General features: G+C 44.8%; 1 protein-coding gene across 2 annotated transcripts in view; it reads right to left on the bottom strand.

Annotated features, from left to right (window-relative positions):
* Positions 1-5191: 5191 nt before the first annotated feature.
* Positions 5192-20658, bottom strand: part of ARMC8 (armadillo repeat containing 8) — a 119618-nt gene continuing 104151 nt past the window's right edge. For both annotated transcript variants that reach the window (XM_044303101.1, XM_044303100.1), the window contains 3 exons: positions 9286-9358; positions 7680-7773; positions 5192-5926 (listed from right to left, as the gene is read on the bottom strand). In XM_044303101.1, the coding sequence (XP_044159036.1) occupies positions 5893-5926; positions 7680-7773; positions 9286-9358 (201 nt within the window). In that variant the 3' untranslated portion in view covers positions 5192-5892. The remainder of the gene's footprint in view (positions 5927-7679; positions 7774-9285; positions 9359-20658) is intronic.

The raw sequence follows: 20658 nt of genomic DNA on the forward strand, positions 1-20658 counted from the left end.
CCACCTCACCACTCTGTGGTCTCCTCATGCTGCTGCCACCTCACCACTATGTCACTGGGCCACTCTATGGTCTCCTCAAGCTGCTGCCACCTCACCACTCTGTGGTCTCATGCTATGCATTTATAGCCAATCAGCATTTGTCTTACCACTAACCAATCAGCGGGCCCGTTATAGCTGCTCGTATCAGGTGTACATGAAAGAAGCACTGGGATTGGCTGGGAGCACCTGCCTGACGGATTGTCATACTGGTATGTAGAATGCCAGCTCCTGCATTTCTCCTTGTCTGTATTGCCGCGGCTCGGCTAACAATCATCCAGGGCCCGGTCCTGGGTTGGGGACCACTGGTCTAGATTTTAAATCTGCCGCATGTCAATTCATGCTGCGGATTTCACCCTGTGCAATGCAGAGGATGATATCTGAAGCCAAATCCATATGAGGCCTTACCCATAGGGCTCATTCACACGACCATATGAATAGGTCCGCATCCATTCTGCAATATTTCAATGGGGCTGCAAAAGATGCAGAGAGCACATCATGTGTAGTCCGCATCCGTTGTTCCCTTCCCACGACCCTGCAAAAAAAAGATAGAGCAATTCCTATTCTTGTCCGCAATTACATTTCTACAATGGGCTGCCAGTTCCCTTCCGCAAATCGCAGAATGCACACGGGCGCGGTCGTGTGAATGCGTCCTTACCTTCCGTTTCACCACAAATTGGACAAAAGTTTAAGTTTGTGACTAGAATGGTCACGGAGACACCAACTTATATAAAAATAAATATATACAAACTGTTCATACATACTACACTTCTACATTTACTGGCACATGTGTTCATGAAAGCAGACATTATGCATATAATTTCCCATTCCCCATATAGGAACACTGGTCGCATATCAAACCCTACTCTATAGTCACTAATAAGTTAAATTCCCTCACACAGATTTATTTTTTCTTTGTGTAAATAGTTTAACACTATTGTTCAAGGTGGTTACAGAAGCTGTCACATGGGTTTATATAAAAATCTGATACAGACTGGGATAAGAATAGTGTGTGAATTGAAAGCTAAGATTCTAAGGCTACTTTCACACTTGCGTTCGGGGTTCAGCTTGTGAGTTCCGTTTGAAGGCTCTCACAAGCGGCCCCGAACAGATCCGTACATCCCCAATGCATTCTGAGTGGATGCGGATCCGCTCAGAATGCATCAGTATGCCTCCATTTCGCCTCCGTTCTGCTCAGCAGGCGGACACCTGAACGCTGCTTGCAGTGTTTTGGTGTCCGCCTGGCCGTGCGGAGCCAAACGGATCCGTCCAGACTTACAATGTAAGTCAATGGGGACGGATCCGTTTGACGTTGACACAATATGGTGCAATTTCAAACGGATCCGCCCCCCATTGACTTTCAATGCAAAATCAGGACGGATCCGTCTGACTAACAATTAGACTTAGATTTTTTTTTTTCAGAAATATAATGCAGACGGATCCGTTCTGAACGGATACCATCGTTTGCATTATAGGAGCGGATCCGTCTGTGCAGACACCAGACGGATCCGCTCCGAACGCAAGTGTGAAAGTAGCCTAAGCTAGTCCTTACAGGTGCACCTCAATAAATTAGAATATCATCGAAAAGTTTATTTCAGTAATTCAATTCAAAAAGTGAAACGTATATAGATCCATTACACACAGGGTGATTTACTGCAAGCGTTTATTTCTTTGAATATTGATGATTATGGCTTACAGCTAATGAAAACCCAATTAGAATATTGTGAATTTGCTCAATATTGTAGACTCATCGGGTCACACTCTAATCAACTAATCAGCACAAACACCTGCAAAGGTTTCCTAAGCCTTTAAATGGTCCCTCAGTAGTTCAGAAGACTACTCAATCATGGGGAAAACTGCTGACTCGACAGTTGTCCAGAAGACAGTCTTCGACACCCTCCACATGGAGGGTAAGCCACAAAAAGTCATTGCTAAAGAAGCTGGCTATTTACAGAGTGCTATATCCAAACATATTAATGGAAAGTTGAGTGGAAGGAAAATGTGTGGTAGAAAAAGGTGCACAAGCAACAGGGATACCCACAGTCTTGAAAGAATTGTCAAGAAAAGGCTAAGAATTTGGAGGATACACACAAGGAGTGGACTGCAGCTGGAGTCAGTCATATCCAAGACATGGGCTACAAGTCTCGCATTCCTTGTGTCAAGCCACTCATGAGAACATCAGGGCTTATCTGGGCTAAGGAGGAAAAAGACTGGACTGTTGCTCAGTGGTCCAAAATCCTATTTTTATTTGGAAATCAAGGTCCTAGAGTCTGGAGGAAGAGGGGAGAGGCAAGGAATCCAAGTTGCTGAAGCCCAGTGTAAAGTTTCAACAGTCAGTGATGGTTTGGGGAGCCATGTCATGTGCTGGTGTTTATCCACTGTGTTATATCAAGTCCAAAGTCAGAGCAGACGTCTACTAGGAAATTTTTAGAGAACTTCGTGCTTCCCTCTGCTGACAAACCTTATGGAGATGCCAGCTTCATTTTACAGCAGGACTAGGGTTGCCAACCAGAATTTTTCTTTTTTTTATGGATAACTTAAGCTACATTCACATCTGCATTTTCCTTTACGGTTTTGAGATCTGTCATAGGATCTCAAAACTGTTGGAAAACACTTCAGTTTTGTCCCCATTCATTGTTAATGGGGCAAAACTGAACAAACCAGGACAGAAACTGAACATTCCAGATCCGGGACCAAAATCCATGTAAATCAATGGTGCCAGATCCAGCATGTTCATTTTCAATATAATACAACTGCATCCGTTCTGAATGGATGCAGCCAGTTGTATTATTCAAACTGCTGCATTTTGCTGTGGTTTTGAGATCCCATGCCGGATCTCAAAACCAGACAACAAAAACACGTGAAAGCCTAATCCCAAAATCACAGATAGCCAACATTTTTTATGGACAAATTGGAAAACCATAATTAAAGAGATAGAAAATTGAGACACAAAAACATGATTTTTTTTTCTCCAAAAATGCTTTTTTATGAAACAAAAAATAAATAAATATATACATATTTGGTATCATCGCGTCCATAACGACCTGCTCTATAAAAATAACTGATCCTGGCAAATACAGTAAAAAAATTAAAACTGACAGAACAGCCATTTTTGGGTTACCTTGCCTCACAAAAAGCATAATATTGAGTGATCAAAAAATTATATGTACCCCAAAATAGTACCAATAAGGCTACTTTCACACTAGCGTTCAGAGCAGATCCGTTCTGAACGGATCCGCTCATATAATGCAGACGGTGGCTCCGTTCAGAACGGATCAGTCTGCATTATATTGTATAAAATTTTCTAAGTGTGAAATTAGCCTGAGCGGATCCGTCCAGACTTTTACATTGAAAGTCAATGGTGGACGGATCCGTTTGAAGATTGAGCCACAGTGTGTCATCTTCAAATGGATCCGTCCCCATTGACTTACATTGTAAGTCTGGACGGATCCGCACGCCTCCGCACGGCCAGGCGGACACCCGAACGCTGCAAGCAGCGTTCAGGTGTCCGCCTGCTGAGCGGAGCGGAGGCTGAACGCCGCTCAGAATGCATTAGGGCTGGACGGAAGCGTTCGGGTCCGCTTGTGAGCCCCTTCAAACGGAGCTCACAAGCGGACAGCCGAACGCTAGTGTGAAAGTAGCCTAAAACTGTCACCTTATCCTGCAGTTCCCAAAATTGGGTTATTTTATGGGAGTTTGTACTGTAGGGGAGCCTACAATATGGTGCTCTTTTCCATCTGTGTTGTGTCTATACAGCAAAGAGAGCCTGTCAGCTGCACGATGCTGTCCTCACTGAGGGCAGTGTAATGTAGCAGCAGACCCGCTGAGTTCAATGGTCTTTCTCTGCTGTAATGACGGTCCGCAGCACTGAGATGGGCCAGATGCTGCTGGTTGTTCCCTTAACAGCGAGCAGTATTGGACTCGTCACTCCCACAGTGCCGGCTCACTGCAGGCTTTGGCCGTTCTGCCCTCTAAAAGTACTAACTACTATCACAGCACTGACACAATACTGAACACAATGGGTCTGCTGCCCTTATTTTACATATTACAAATGTCCTCGACAGTGAAAGGGTTAAAGGGCTTCATCCAAATAATGCTGAGACTCCATGATCACATTCAATGCCCCTCAGAATGTATTGCTTCAGGCAACCTGACCATTATAGTACAGTGAGATAATATAAGGATTACGGGTGCAGAAATGTGTCTGATGCAGACAGATAATAAAACACTGCATAACCAACAAAACTAGGCAATACTAGTTGTAAGTGTATCGTCCTTCTGGGCCACATTCACTTGTAATAGCTCTTTTCTGCTATTAATTCTGTGGGAAAATGTTTATCAAAGCATGGAAGTCTGCAGCATGCCCTGAAATCTGCACAGGTTTCCCCCCATTCACTTGCTACAGATCTGTCCACCAAATACGAACCTGACCTTATCATGTCACCCAGTAGTTCGCAGACCAGGACCTGGCCCTAAACAACTGCATTACTTTGCACACTTGCACGTTTTGCCCATCTTTATCTTCTCTCCTCGCCTGTGTAAATAGTTCAGGTGGTTAGGCTATAGTCATGAACCATGAAACTCAAGGTGAGCAATGTATGAAATGGCGGCTAGACACAAAACATCACGAGATTAAAATGTGAGACTAAGGGCGGATTTACAAGACTGTGGTGTTTTGCGAATCTGTAAAACATGGATAACCTGCCATGTGCGTTCCGCAATTTGCAGACTGCACCTATAATAGCAAATGCCTATTCTTGTCAGTGATTGCGGACAAGAATAGGACATGCTCTATCTTTTTTTTGAGGGGGCCGCTGAACGGAACCACAGATGCATCTTTTGTGGCCCCATTAAACAGAATGGTTCCACACAATTTCTGCAAAACGGAACGGATGTGGACTCATTCATACGGCTGTCTGAATGAGGCCCAAAGATCCAACTGGTAAATTTGGCCTCTAGTGATGGCCGTGGCCAGTTTAGAATGGCTCGTTTCAACATTACTGCAAGAAGGCATAAATCACAGAAAGCACGTCAATAATGATACGTTGTGAATTGGTAAATAATTATGCGCTGTTACATACAAACTATAACTAGCACAAGACCGATTCATCAATTCTGACAAGATCGAAAAAAAAAATATATCATAAAAAAAGAGAGCTTAAGAAGTTTTTTTTAATGAATTCAGCTTTGATTCAACAGGCAAACAGTCACCCATTTATCTGTAGAAAACCAAAAATATATACAAAGACTCACGTCAGAAATGCATATAGTTTACTTACAAATATCTGTACGCTCAAAAATTTAACACAAACTTTAGGGGCACTTATTGTCCTGCACGTCTGTGCATGTATATATTTATATATATATATTTATATTTTTACATATATTTTTATTAAATAACATTTTACAAACCGCATCGAACTTAAAAGTTTGTTTTTTTTGTACAGCAAATTCTCTGGCCTGGTAAATTATCGTGAAAAAGAAAAATGATGGGAGGGTTCCACGTTCTTGTGTCTTAAGTCTCAAGAGGTGTGCAAGTAGAGGAAGGAAACTAAAGGGTTGAGGTATTTAGCCACGCACACAAAGAGATTTCAGCAACAGCATTAAAAATCCATAGTAGCTCAGAAAATCCCAAAAGGTGAAATAAAAAACAAAAAGGAAATTAATACTAATAACCCATCTGGGGCAGGGCTGTTATTTATAAAGTAGTCCATTCTTCTGAGGCAGCTCATTTCCGCTTTACATGCTGCATAGAGCAGTCCAAGGTGACTGTGTGCACTAGAGACATTCATAGGTGGAGAAGTGAAAAGGAGGTGATGGAAGAAGTCGTAAAACAGAGAAGTTTCTTTTCCAAGATCATGCAAAGTATTGCTGCAGTGCCGTTTTTGCCCTAAGAAAGAGAAGGGAAAATTACATTTTACATCAAGTTCATCCAAAACGGCACAAGACTTAGCTTCTCCTGACTGATTTGTGCTCAACAGATTAGCTGCATTAATGTGTATAAAGGCTTATAAGATAAAGTCTCATCTTCAAGTCTATTACAGGAATCAACAATACTGAGCATCCTGATACAGGACTTTAATAAAAGAATTCTGATCATTCTTTATAATCCTACTGAGTGCTAGATTATTGGAATTGTACTGGACCTCTCTGTCTATGGGTTCTACACTTTAAAGGGTTTTCCAAGACTTTTATACTAATAGGTCATCAGTATCTAAATCGGTGGTGGGCCGACACTTGGGACCCCTGACGATCAGCTGTTTGAGAAGACACCGGTGCTTACAGAAGTGCTGCAGCATTCTCGCCGCTCACTAAGCACAGGGTCGTACATTGTACAGCAACTAAGCTTGGCATAGCAGCTCAGCCCTATTCAACGTCAATGGGGCTGAGCTGCGCCTAGGAGGCCATGTGGCAGATAAATGTTATGTCACATGGCCTAAGCTAAGCTGCAAGTGCCGAGGCCTCCTCGAACAGCTGATCAGGGCGGGTCTTTGGTGTCAGACCCCAACCGATCAGATACTGATGACCTATCAGGTCATCAGTATAAAAGTCGGTTCAAAGCCTCAAAGGCAGCAAGAGCAATATAGTGCCATTTTCTAAGCTTGCCAACCTAACTTGCCTACAAAAAACACCAACTTAAGGGCTTCCAGGAAGGAGGAGTACTGTGTATCACTTTGTTGGCCATTTCTGTAAATCTGGCAACCATGTTGAAGGCGCAATGATTAGATCAAGTGTATATTAGGCTTTGCGCAATGTTCGTGGCTGAGGTAATGCGCTACAAATCTGTCAGACTTTTTTTGCTTCCATAACTAAGGGGAGAACAAACTAGTAACACCTCCCCTTAGAGAAACTCTGGTTCACAAATCTCGTATTCAAGAGCTCCAGAGCCTGGAGAGCCGGGTCCTCATGAATATCAGGACACATTGGATTGAGCTGTGTATTGAATAGCTCTGGCACCGGGAGAGCTGGGTCCTCATGAATATCAGGACACATTGGATTGAGCTGTGTATTGAATAGCTCTGGCACCGGGAGAGCTGGGTCTTCATGATTATCAGGACACATTGGATTGAGCTGTGTATTGAATAGCTCTGGCACCGGGAGAGCTGGGTCCTCATGAATATAAGGACACATTGGATTGAGCTGTGTATTGAATAGCTCTGGCACCGGGAGAGCTGGGTCTTCATGAATATCAGGACACATTGGATTGAGCTGTGTATTGAATAGCTCTTGCACCGGGAGAGTTGGGTCCTCATGAATATCGGGACACATTGTATTGAGCTGTGTATTGAATAGCTCTGGCACCGGGAGAGCCGGGTCTTCATGAATATCAGGACACATTGGATCTATCTCAGTACTAAACAGCTCCAGTGCTAGAACTGTTCAATACTAGATTTTAATAGAACGACTGGGTTAATTAAAGAAAACGTTTTGCTAAGGCAATCTGTTACTAGTTTAGTGACAGATTCCCTATAAGTGTGATGGATGCCCTACAATGACATTCATTACGATATACTTTTTTTGTGGGGGTCCTCTGTACAGGAAAGTGCAGTGTGCTGTACTTTCTACTATACAGGTGATAAAACTGGTGTACTGACACATACTGATTACTGCTCGGACAGCTTGACTATGCAAGAGCCACTTACTTATCACAGAGGTTTGGATCTGTTGACTGACTCAACTTGTGAAGGATTTCAACAATTCCGATTTCACGAAGCTTGTCTTGTCGCTCTTGTGAACCTTCCAGTGTAAGAAAACAAATGAGATATCAGCAGATATTGTTGCACATTTCTGGGGTCTTGATAACCAAATCATAGGCAGAATTAAATAATCATTAACATCAGACATGTCAAAGCAATATCAGACTTATATAGATGGGGTCCCTGGTGAACTTTCAGTTGCCATCAGCTTTTTTGTCTCTTCTTGGACAGCCATCAATTAGTAAATCTCTATACATTTCAGACATACACATGGACCACAGGCTATTCTGTCAGACTTTTCATGCTATCTGCATTATATCAGCATTTTTACCAGCAAGCATTGTGTTATGTTGGAGAGATACTAACTACTCAGGTTTGGAAATTTGTCTGTGAGAATGAGTGCCGCAAGACAAATTTCCTACTACATATGTAACTTTTACAGGGCACGGACACTTAGGGCTCATGCAAATGACCGTTGAATGTTTTGTGGTCCGCAAATTGCTGTTTCTTGTGCGATCCATTGAAGTGAATGGTTCTGCATACGGGCCGAAATAAAAACCGTAACAGACACGGGAAAAAAATGGTAAGTTTGTGTGCATGACCCCTTACACCAAGTTATTGTACATGGGACTACATACAGACTGTAGGTCCCTATAATTGAACAATGACAAATTGTTGCACACTCCCAGGTGTACCCAGCTGTCAGCGGCACATGTACAGTTGGTATCTGTGCTGCTCAGGAGCACCAACAACATTGGCAGGGCCAAGTGAGATGTCAATCAAGGGGAGTCTATTGAGCAGTGGTGTCAGCACCTCGCTGCTCCAAATGACCAATTATGATCAAATTTGATTAGTTAGAATCAATTCGCTCATCTCTAGTCCTAATGACAGCGAAAACGCAATGCCATATATTTTTGGATCTGTGTCTTCTTTCAAAACTACTTAGCTATTTTAAAACAGTTGGATAAAATAATACTAAAACACTAAAAAAAATATTTAAAAAATCATTAGCTCAAAAAGCGCTATTTTAGTTCACAAAAGGATTCTTTAAAAGGGAACCTGCCATCAACTTTAGTGCTGCCCATACTAACGGCAGTATAAAGCAGTGATAGGCGAGTTGATTTCAGCGGTCTGTCATTTATAAGTTAAAACTATGTTGGTTGCCGAGAACAAACATCACAATCTTTGCAGACTGGGCCTGGAAAAGAGTCCCGGCCACCTGAGAAGAGTCCTGGTTATTCATGAATTCCTGCTCTCCTGCCGATGACTGACAGTCTTTAACCTAGTTTTCTCCCTTTCTCTCTAGGAGACACTGCTAATCATCAGCAGATGGGTGAGAGAGCAGGAGATTAGGAATAACCAGGACTCTTATCAGGTAGATTTGACTCTTGCAATGATTATGATGCTGGTTCTCAGCAACCACTTACTTTTAGCTGATGGGTGACACACCGCTGAGATCAGCATTTCTATCACTATTTTATGCTGCCCTCAGTGAGGTCAGCATAAAGTTGATGACAGGTCCCCTTTAAGTCAGAAGCTATGGTATATGTACCTTCCTCTTCATTCCACGTGAGGTTTGCTATGCAGAACATAGCAGCCAGCTGCAGCTTCAGGTTGGAATGACCCTGTGAAAAGGGAACAAAGTATCAAGATATCAGCTATACGCTGTGACAAACTCTCATTTTGAGCTTAAAGTGGGCAAATGTCACAAGAACCGGCAGAGAACTGCACATAAATCAGAGGTTAAGACAAAGTACAAATCAAATACTCTCATCTAACAAAAATACCACCCAAACAAATGTCCGTCCGTTGTCTTTCATTTCTTATATCCCTTGGTTGAACTTGATGGACTTATGGCTTTTTTCAACTGTATTAACTATGTAACTGTAATTTTATGCTCTTGGGGAAAATCTGAAAACTTACTCTAAAACGGCTTTAAACGCCTTTGGGGCAATTTTTTTAAATTATTGCATTTGACAAATTTTGGGCATTAAATATTTTTTTCAATTGGTCTTTATAAAATATTTGAAACAGCTTTTCCTGTACAGCTTTTTATTTGCAGATTGGCAGGCTCTTCCTTCACAGTAAATCCCATCAGAGACCTGCTCTGTCGGCTCTGCCTGAAGCCCTCATCTCTGAACTTCTGACAGCTTATAAACACTCATTATAGCAAAGCCCAGTTTGATAAGAATATGAGTTAAGGGTTGTATTACACCAATATCTGTCCAATCAGATCAATAGTTGATGTGTATAAGAAAAGATCTGTGTGTGTAATACAGCCCTAAATGAGTGTTTATGAGCTGTCAGGAATTCAAAGATAAATGCTGTCAGAGCTGCTGCATATTCAATGTAAAACAGAAAATAATAGTCTGCAGATAACACTGAAAGTGAATGCTGTAGAATAAAAACTGTTGAAATTATTTATAAAGACCATGTTTTTAGCCGAAAATGAGTAAAAAACAATAAGAAAATGCCCAAAAAGGTGTTTTTAGCTGTTGATTTCTAAATGGTGTTTTAAATATTTTTTGCATATTTGGTACGGTCGTAAACATAATTTACCCAAACTGTTCTATAAGAGATCTGTGTGACATACTCAAGTTACTATACTACGATAAAAGGTACAGTAAAGGGAATCTGTCACCATATCCAACTGTTACGTAGACACATACGTGTAGTTAGCCTGAATAAAGTGCTTTTTTCTTTTGTTGATCCGAGGCTCGGTTACTGAGTTATGATTCTCATAATATGCAAATTAGGTATTTGGTGCAATAACGGCATTACCATTGCTCTTGGTGCACCCGAGCTCCACTCTTTTTCCGTGGCCAGCCACTCCCTGGCTGCTTTGACACTGCCTTGCCCCGCCACTCAAAGTAGCCAGGGAGATGCTGGCCACAGAAATGAGTGGAGCTTGGGTACACCAAGAACAATGATGACACCCTCATTGCACCAAAGGCCTAATTTTCACATTAAGAAAAAGTATCATAACTAAGGAACAAAGCCTGGGATCAACTAAAGAAAAGAAAAAAACACGAAACCTTCATGATGGCACCTGACCATGGGAAATTCCTCCTTTTAGTGAAAAAGGAATTAATGGACTTATTTTTTTTGCCTTCGCCCTCCATGACGGCACTTGACCATGAGATCTACCATGTCAACAACAATTTAAGGTGAATGTAGAACGTTCAACTACCAACTGAACGTTCTAGCAGACAACTAGCAGTTAAATAAAAGTATTATTGTGTAAGATTTAGTTTTTTCCCCCGATCGTATATTCGTTGATACGCCTGCCTACAAAAGGGCTCTCTATCGTCAAGAACATAGATGATGCACATTTACATAACGCAATTCATTAACGACCAATGATGATTGTACTTCTTCGCATCAACGATATCACAGATGTTGAACAAGCGGTTTTGGTCAAATTGCTCAATCATTATAAACATTTACATGCCATGATTAGTCCATCTGCCATCGCTTGAATTCGAATCACAGCGATTATCTGCTCGTCTAAATCCACCTTTATAGTGGGACTATCACATTTCTTCCAAAGGAAAAATCTTATTTTGAACCAATCTCTACTCTGTTGTTTCACAAATATATGAGGCCTGATCCAAGTCACAGCCTTACAAATTAGCTCAATGGAGGCCGATGCTCACTCTGCCCACACTATTGATGGCTGTAGTTGTGTGAGCTTTCAATCTTTCTGGTGGCTCTTTTCCTATAGTTCTATAGGGCTCATAAAGTATATTGCTAACCTTCATATATTGCTAACTTTATTTATCTAGCAATAGAGGATTTGGAGGCCTTTCCTGTTCAATAGAAACTGGATGAAAAGACTATTGAATTGTCTCCAAGATACAGTGTCTGCTAAGTACTAAAGAACGCACCTCCTGACATTAACTTATGAAATATGTTTTCTGACCCAGTTTTATGATTCTTACAAAAGGAAATACGAACAACTTCCATTCTATGAAAGTCTTCACCAATTTAGGAAGGAATGAATGGCCAAATTTTATCCCTAATAGTCAAAAAAGGCTGTTTTACTGAAAATGACAAAATTTTGTTAACTGTCTTGAGGGATTGACAAGCCCTTTGTCTCTAGGAGTACCCTTCCAGGATCCAGGCAGATGTAATCTTTGTACTTCAGGATGACAAATCTGTCCCTTGGATAACAGATCCTGACTCCAAGATATAACCCAAGGATTTTATATCTTGATTGAGGCCAAAAGGTGATACCAGGTTTTCTTGGGCCAGTTTGGGGCTATTAAAATGACCTTTGCTTTCTCTTTTTCCATGGCATAATCAGCGCATCTATTCCTGCAGTGAGCTTCTCTCTTGGATCCAGAGAGAAGTATTTGTGAAGCTTTGCATTGTCTTGACATTCAAAAAAGTCTACTTGTGGAAGTCCCCATTTCTGAACTAAAATGTTGAATATTTCTTCCTTGATACTCGATCTACTTCAACCACTTTCAACGTAAATAATCTGCTTTTGCATTGTCTGTTTCCTTCAGGCAAATTGTAGATTGAAGTATTATATTATGCTATGCCCAACAACAAAAAATCTTGTCTGCCTGGGTTTGAAGTATTTTTCTCCTGGTTCCAACTTGATAGTTTATATTCAAGACTACAGTTATGTTGTTTAAATGATCTAAACATTCTGGTTCCTTATGTCTGGGGTAAAAAAATCTTAAGGCTTCCCACACCGCCCTCAATTCTCTGTAATTTGACAACATCCGTCTTTGTGTTTGGCTCCAGGCTCTCTGGGAAGACATCTGCTGAACGCACCCCAATCCCAGAGACCGGCATCTGTAGTTATAATTTGAGGGTGTCAATTGACCCAAGGCATACTAGATTCTAAGTTCGTTCTCGACTCCCACCAATTTAGAGACATTTTTACCTGGTCTGGAATGGGCACAATCTCCGGTGAATCTGTTCTTTTGTTCCACTGCCAAAGCTGTAAGGGACAAATATTGAAATGTGCGCACCTTACGGTGGGCACAAATATCGATTCATGCATCAATGTTCTCTTAACTGACCTGGTAACCAACATAGATGCCAGATTAGACTTAAAGTGAGTTGATGCAGCGTCCCATGTTTTTTTTAACACAGAAATCAATCTCGTTATCCATAGGGCCCTGTACGAATTGCATGTCTTCAAAAGGTATGGAGTTATTTTGCACGAACTTGGATAATGATACATTCACTTTAGGACAATCCATACAATTTTTCTCATCCTGATCAGCAAAGGGTAATCTATGTACAATCTAGGTACAAAAACTGTCTAGACTTTTCCATTCAAGTTTGATTAAGGAATGTAAACTTTTACGCACTGGGAAAACACACCTCTTCCATTCCTCCAGTCCACTGAACAATTGATTATGAACTGTCCTTTAAACTTTAACATCTTTTATCTCCACTGCTACTCTGCAAGCCTTCAATAATTCATTAGTATCTTCAGATGAAAATAAATATCTTTTATATTCAAAATCCTCATCAGAAGAAATATCCAAATCCAATCTTGAAGCATTCATTTCAATTTTAGAACCTGACTCAGTGGAAGAGGAGGGGGAAGTAGGGGTACCTCTTCTTCCTCTGGAAGTAGAAGGCTGATATGCAAAGGAAGAAATTTCTGCAATAGCTAAATGAATTTCTTGTTAAACAAGCCCCTTCAATTCATGTCTTAAAGAAGGAACCTCTTCTCTAACAATATTTTTTACATACATTCTTAATGGATTTATGGGGAAATCTAACAGTACATATTCCCCATGTAGTAGAACAGGATATTTGCACTGGCTTATGTCTAACTGATCATCCTTACCACTCTAACAAACACAAGAGATAGATCATTAGCCACAGTACTCCAATGCTGCACAATACACTCACTGCTACATCAATGCCAGGGTCCACACAAACTCCAGCTTCAGATATTGTGACCACAGGAAGCATTGAGCATGTCTTTAAAATGTAATGAGTACCTGTTCCTGGGTCAGAGGACGACTTCAGCCTTAAGCTATCCGACAGAATTATAGCCAAACAGCAATGATACTGCCAAAAACGCCACCAGGACCAACCTCCAAACAAATAGGCACTCCCAGGGACCGAGCCATCAGGCCCCCTGTGAAGTCACCCTCCAGAGCAGAGACTCTCAGGCAATGGGATGCAAGTTGCATACTGGAAGGACTCTAGAGTTTCCAGTTGCCCCCTCAACTGGTGCTTGTAAGTTATGGAACCCGGAACATGGCAGAGGGCTAGGGCTGCACAATATGGGAATTTTGTGCGATTGCGATTAGGGCCCTAAAAATTGCGATAACGATATGCGATGCAATATTTTAAAGGAATTGTGCTAGAGGTCTATTTGCTTGGATTTTCCCATATGAGCCGCTGACGCAGCTGGGTATGACATAGTTGTGGGGGATCTGTGGAGGACGCTGTGTTGTGGGGGATCTGTGGAGGACGCTGTGTTGTGGGGGATCTGTGGAGGACGCTGTGTTGTGGGGGATCTGTGGAGGACGCTGTGTTGTGGGGGATCTGTGGAGGACGCTGTGTTGTGGGGGATCTGTGGAGGACGCTGTGTTGTGGGGGATCTGTGGAGGACGCTGTGTTGTGGGGGATCTGTGGAGGACGCTGTGTTGTGGGGGATCTGTGGAGGACGCCGTGTTGTGGGGGATCTGTGGAGGACGCTGTGTTGTGGGGGATCTGTGGAGGACGCTGTGTTGTGGGGGATCTGTGGAGGACGCTGTGTTGTGGGGGATCTGTGGAGGACGCTGTGTTGTGGGGGATCTGTGGAGGACGCTGTGTTGTGGGGGATCTGTGGAGGACGCTGTGTTGTGGGGGATCTGTGGAGGACGCTGTGTTGTGGGGGATCTGTGGAGGACGCTGTGTTGTGGGGGATCAGTGGAGGACGCTGTGTTGTGGGGGATCAGTGGAGGACGCTGTGTTGTGGGGGATCAGTGGAGGACGCTGTTATATGGGGGATCAGTGGAGGACGCTGTTATATGGGGGATCAGTGGAGGACGCTGTTATATGGGGGATCAGTGGAGGACGCTGTTATATGGGGGATCAGTGGAGGACGCTGTTATATGGGGGATCAGTGGAGGACGCTGTGTTGTGGGGGATCAGTGGAGGACGCTGTGTTGTGGGGGATCAGTGGAGGACGCTGTGTTGTGGGGGATCAGTGGAGGACGCTGTGTTGTGGGGGATCAGTGGAGGACGCTGTTATATGGGGGATCAGTGGAGGACGCTGTTATATGGGGGATCAGTGGAGGACGCTGTTATATGGGGGATCAGTGGAGGACGCTGTTATATGGGGGATCAGTGGAGGACGCTGTTATATGGGGGATCAGTGGAGGACGCTGTTATATGGGGGATCAGTGGAGGACGCTGTTATATGGGGGATCAGTGGAGGACGCTGTTATATGGGGGATCAGTGGAGGACGCTGTTATATGGGGGATCAGTGGAGGACGCTGTTATATGGGGGATCAGTGGAGGACGCTGTTATATGGGGGATCAGTGGAGGACGCTGTTATATGGGGGATCAGTGGAGGACGCTGTTATATGGGGGATCAGTGGAGGACGCTGTTATATGGGGGATCAGTGGAGGACGCTGTTATATGGGGGATCAGTGGAGGACGCTGTTATATGGGGGATCAGTGGAGGACGCTGTTATATGGGGGATCAGTGGAGGACGCTGTTATATGGGGGATCAGTGGAGGACGCTGTTATATGGGGGATCAGTGGAGGACGCTGTTATATGGGGGATCTGTGGAGGACGCTGTTATATGGGGGATCTGTGGAGGACGCTGTTATATGGGGGATCTGTGGAGGACGCTGTTATATGGGGGATCTGTGGAGGACGCTGTTATATGGGGGATCTGTGGAGGGCGCTGTTATATGGGGGATCTGTGGAGGGCGCTGTTATATGGGGGATCTGTGGAGGGCGCTGTTATATGGGGGATCTGTGGAGGGCGCTGTTATATGGGGGATCTGTGGAGGGCGCTGTTATATGGGGGATCTGTGGAGGGGGCTGTTATATGGTGGATCTGTGGAGGGCGCTGTTATATGGTGGATCTGTGGAGGGCGCTGTTATATGGGGGATCTGTGGAGGGCGCTGTTATATGGGGGATCTGTGGAGGACACTTATGGGGGACCTGTGGATGGCACTGTTATAGGGGATGTGTGGAGGACACATAGGGCCATGAGGGGGGCCAGCTTAAGACATATAGTATCTTATGCTGGTCCCCCTCATGTGTCCTAAACTGGGCACATAACTGCCTTTTGCGTGTAAAGTGTTTTACTAGTGTGTGTGTGGGTGAAACAATCTCTCTCCTAACAGGTCCGGCCTCTGTACTCACTATTAATGCAATGCACTGCAGCGAGGTGGCCGGCCGGGGTGTGACTGACGTCACTTAGTAATGCTCCTCCCACTTCAGGAAGCAGAAGCGTTACTAAGTGACGTCAGTCACGCGCCGGCTGGCCAGCTCGCTGCCGCGCATTGCATTCATAGTGAGTACAGAGGCCGGACCTGTTAGGAGAGAGATGGTTTCACCCACACACACACACTAGTAAAACACTTTACACGCAAAGGCAGTTATGTGTGCAGGGCCCCTTTATATATAATCGCGGCATTTTCGGGTCGGCCAAATCGCCATATCGCATTTGCCGATTATCGCGATTCGATTATTTTTTCGATTTATCGTGCAGCCCTACAGAGGGCATATAAAAGGGAGACCCACTTGCCGAAGGTAGGACCCTAACACAGTCATCCAGACACTCCTCTTCCCACCTTGAAGGGACAGGAAGATACTAAGGAAGAAGATGTAGAAGGGCTCTTTAAAGCTTCCTTCCCCTGCCTGGTGGGAGGAGGATCATCTCATGGTCAGTTGCTGTCGTGGAGGGTAAAGGGGATAACACTGGCATTTTAATCAGGTGAACTAAACAGTTGGATAGGAAAGTCGCTGGTTAAAAATTCCCTTTACCAAGAAGCAGAAAAAATTCTAGAATGGTCACTGCTATTTTGTTCCCCCATTTGCTTACCCAGCAGCAAAGCTCATTAAAAGTAGAATAACGGTTAGGCTATGCTTATATCTGCACTGACACTAAGTTCAGAGCCATCATCACAGATTTAATAGGAAGGACAGTGAAGCATGCATTCTTATTTGTTATCTCAAAATGATGGAACCACAAGTTATTGGTCATTGGGACTATAAGTCTACTACAGATCTGGTACAAGTTTGTGTTATAAATGGAAGCAACAACCCAACTGCATCAGCTGCATACAAAATCATTTGTAGTAATTTGTCATTGTTATTTTTTTATACCCTTTGTTCTAATTTATTGTTTCATTATTAAGTACCAAGTAAATATAGTAAGAAAATAAAAGTGAGAAGATCATTCATTGTTAAGGGTTTTCTAAATATGGGTCTGATCACGAGGAACCAAAAATATATTGTTTGCTATGGAGTAGTTGTCAGGGTACAAATAATAACCCTGTAATCCCAACAATAGTGGAAAACGGGTGACAGCTTTTTGGCAGCCCCCTTGAATTCTAGCTATAGTTGAAATAAGGTTAAAGTGTCTGTCTATAAATTCCAGTACATATCTTTAACAAAGGGCTAACAAGTAAAGGGGTCCCACCCCTAAATCAACTTTAAGAGTTGTCTGGTTTCCAATATTAATGACCTATCCTAACTACAACTGCTCCTTCCCATTCAAGTGAAAGAAATGGAGGCGCTGTAATTATACTGCATCACCGCTGCAATGCCGACGGCGAGCACGTAAATGGTGAAGAGAACACAGCACTCGCATGAGCACTGTGGTCTTTTCAAAATGCTGATTGGTGAGGGTGCTGGGATATCGGATATTGATGACCTATCCTGAGTAAGGGTCATCAATATCAGACAGAGGACAACCCCTTAAACTATGGGGCTGATTAGCATTACAGGGGTTGTGCAGCAATTTATATTTATAACCTATCCTCAGGATAGGTCATCAATATCTGATCTGCGGGGCCAGACACCCGGCAACCCCACTGATCAGCTTTTTAAAGAGGAGGTGGCGCTCCATGTGAGCGCCGCTTCCTCTTCATTACACTGCCCATCGTCTCCTGTGGAGCAGCGGCATAGTGTAATTACAAATACAAGCTCCATTCAAGTGAATGGAGTGAGTACTAGACAATATTTTGTCAGAAGTGCAGTGTAATGAAGAAGCGGCGCTTGCATGGAGCACCACCTTCTCTTCAAACAGCTGCGGCGTAGGTGTTGGGTGTCGGACCCTCACCAAATCAGATATTGATGACCTATCCTGAGGATAGGTCATCAATATAAATCACTGAACAACCCATCAAGGAAAAAATTCACTCATCTAGTCACTGGCACTTAAATAGAGGGTTCTGTGAATGGTTGCAGTGGTGTACAATGGGCAGGATGTCACATTTCCAGTCCACAGGGGACTGGAAATAATAGGGGTGAGAGCCTCAGCACTGGAAAAAAGCACTACTGAATGGATGAATAGCTTTATGCTAATCACTTTCAAGGTCATAATTTAAATTGCTTTTGGGGTTAGAGAACCCTTTTGAGGTGAAAACTATGGAAGATAAAAAAAGGAGATTTTTGTATAACTTACCAGTTAAATCTCTTTCTCGCTCTTCCTTGGGGGACACAGACCTTGGGTATAGCTCAGCTCCCTAGGAGGCGTGACACTAAGTAAAACTGTTAAGCCCCTCCTCCATCAGCTATACCCTCAGCCTGGAGATAGAGGCTACCAGTTGCGTGTCCAAGTAGTGAAAGGAAAACAACCAATAACAGGAACAACCAACCAGCAACCCAACGGGCGCCAAACCATAACCCTGTAACCAAACACAGAAGGGTGGGTGCTGTGTCCCCCAAGGAAGAGCGAGAAAGAGATTTAACTGGTAAGTTATACAAAAATCTCCTTTTCTCGCCCATTTTCCTTGGGGGACACAGACCTTGGGACGTTCAAGAGCAGTCCAAGAAGGGAGGGACCACAAACCCAAGGCGGAACACCACCAGAGCATCAGGAAACCGCTGCCTGCAAAACCAGGCGGCCCAAAGCAGCATCCGCTGATGCATGCGTATGCACTCTATAGAACTTTGTGAAAGTGTGCAGAGAGGACCAAGTGGCTGCCTTGCACAACTGTTCAGCCGAGGCCCGATGCCTCTGCGCCCAGGAAGCACCGACTGCTCTGGTGGAATGAGCAGTGATGCCGAAAGGCGGAGCTCTGCCCTTGGCTCGATAAGCCTCAGACACAGCCAGTTTAATGAAACGGGCAATAGCCACCTTGGAGACCGCCAAACCCTTGCGCGAACCCTCCGGAACCAAAAACAGGGAGTCCGTGCGCCGAAAGGATCCGGTGACCTCCAAGTAAATCCTCAACGCCCTGACCACATCCAGACGGTGCAGTTCCCGTTCTTTGGGGTGGGAAGGAGAGGGACAGAGCGACGGAAGGACGATGTCCTCATTGATGTGAAAGGCGGAAACCACCTTTGGCAGGAAGGTCGGGACAGGCCGAAGCACAACCTTATCCTGGTGGAAGACCAGGAAAGGGTCGGAGCAAGAAAGAGCCGCTAACTCCGACACCCGTCGGAGAGACGTGATGGCCACAAGAAAGATGACCTTGCAGGACAGAAGACGAAGGGAGACTTCCCGTAAAGGCTCGAAGGGGGCGGATTGGAGCGCCGAGAGCACCACATTCAGGTCCCAGGAAGGAACTGGAGGGCGGTACGGCGGAACAGAGTGAGCCACCCCTTGTAAGAAGGTCTTAATGGGCCCTAGAGGGGCCAGGGGACGCTGGAGAAGAATAGACAGCGCCGAAATCTGTCCCTTCAGAGAACTGAGGCTCAGCCCCAGGTCCAGACCCGACTGGAGGAAGGACAGGAGTGTGGGAAGGGAGAATCGGAGAGGAGGGATGCTCCGGGACTCACAGAACCCCAGATAGGACCTCCAAACCCGATAGTAGATCCTAGAGGATACAGGCTTACGAGCACGGATCATGGTGCGGATTACGTCCGCGGAGAAACCCCGTCGCGTTAAGACGGCGGTCTCAATAGCCACGCCGTCAAACGTAGCGAGCCTAAATGCTCGTGGAAGATCGGTCCCTGAGAGAGAAGGTCTTCCCTGGAGGGCAGTGGCCACGGTGCGTCTGCCAACAGCAACATTAGGTCGCGTACCAAGACCGGCGGGGCCAATCCGGGGCGATTAAAATCGCGGGAACGCCCTCTGCCGCGATCCTCCGAAGAACCCGTGGCAGGAGGGGAAAAGGGGGAAAGACGTACAGAAGGGAGAATTCGCGCCACGGAAGGACGAGCGCGTCGGCGCCGTATGCCTTCGGGTCCCGTGCCCTGGCCAGGTATAGGGGGACCTTGTGGTTGAATTTGGAAGCCATGAGGTCCACGTCGGGGCGACCCCAGCGAAGACAAAGGGCTTCGAACACCTCTGGGTGCAGGGACCATTCTCCCGGGTCGATGGTGGACCGGCTGAGGAAATCCGCCGCCCAGTTGTCCACCCCCGGGATGTAAATCGCAGATAAGGCCGGCACGTGCGTCTCCGCCCAGAGGAGAATGAGGGTCACCTCTTGCATCGCTGCAGCGCTGCGAGTGCCTCCCTGATGGTTTATGTATGCCACAGCCGTGGCATTGTCCGATTGGATCCGAACAGGGTGGCCCTTCAGTAGATGGGTCCAGTGTCTGAGGGACAGAAAAATCGCCCTCAGTTCCAGAATATTGATTGGAAGTCTGGACTCCGATAGAGACCAAACGCCCTGGACGGACCGGGGAGGGAAAACCCCCCCCCCACCCCCGTAAGCTGGCATCGGTGGTAATCACCAGCCAGTTCAGTGGGAGGAAGGACTTCCCCCTTAGAGGGATATGCAACCACCAGCTGAGGGAAGCCCGAGCCAGGGGAGGCAGA

The sequence above is a fragment of the Bufo gargarizans genome, chromosome 8 (assembly GCF_014858855.1).
Source record: "Bufo gargarizans isolate SCDJY-AF-19 chromosome 8, ASM1485885v1, whole genome shotgun sequence".
Lineage (NCBI taxonomy): Eukaryota > Metazoa > Chordata > Amphibia > Anura > Bufonidae > Bufo > Bufo gargarizans.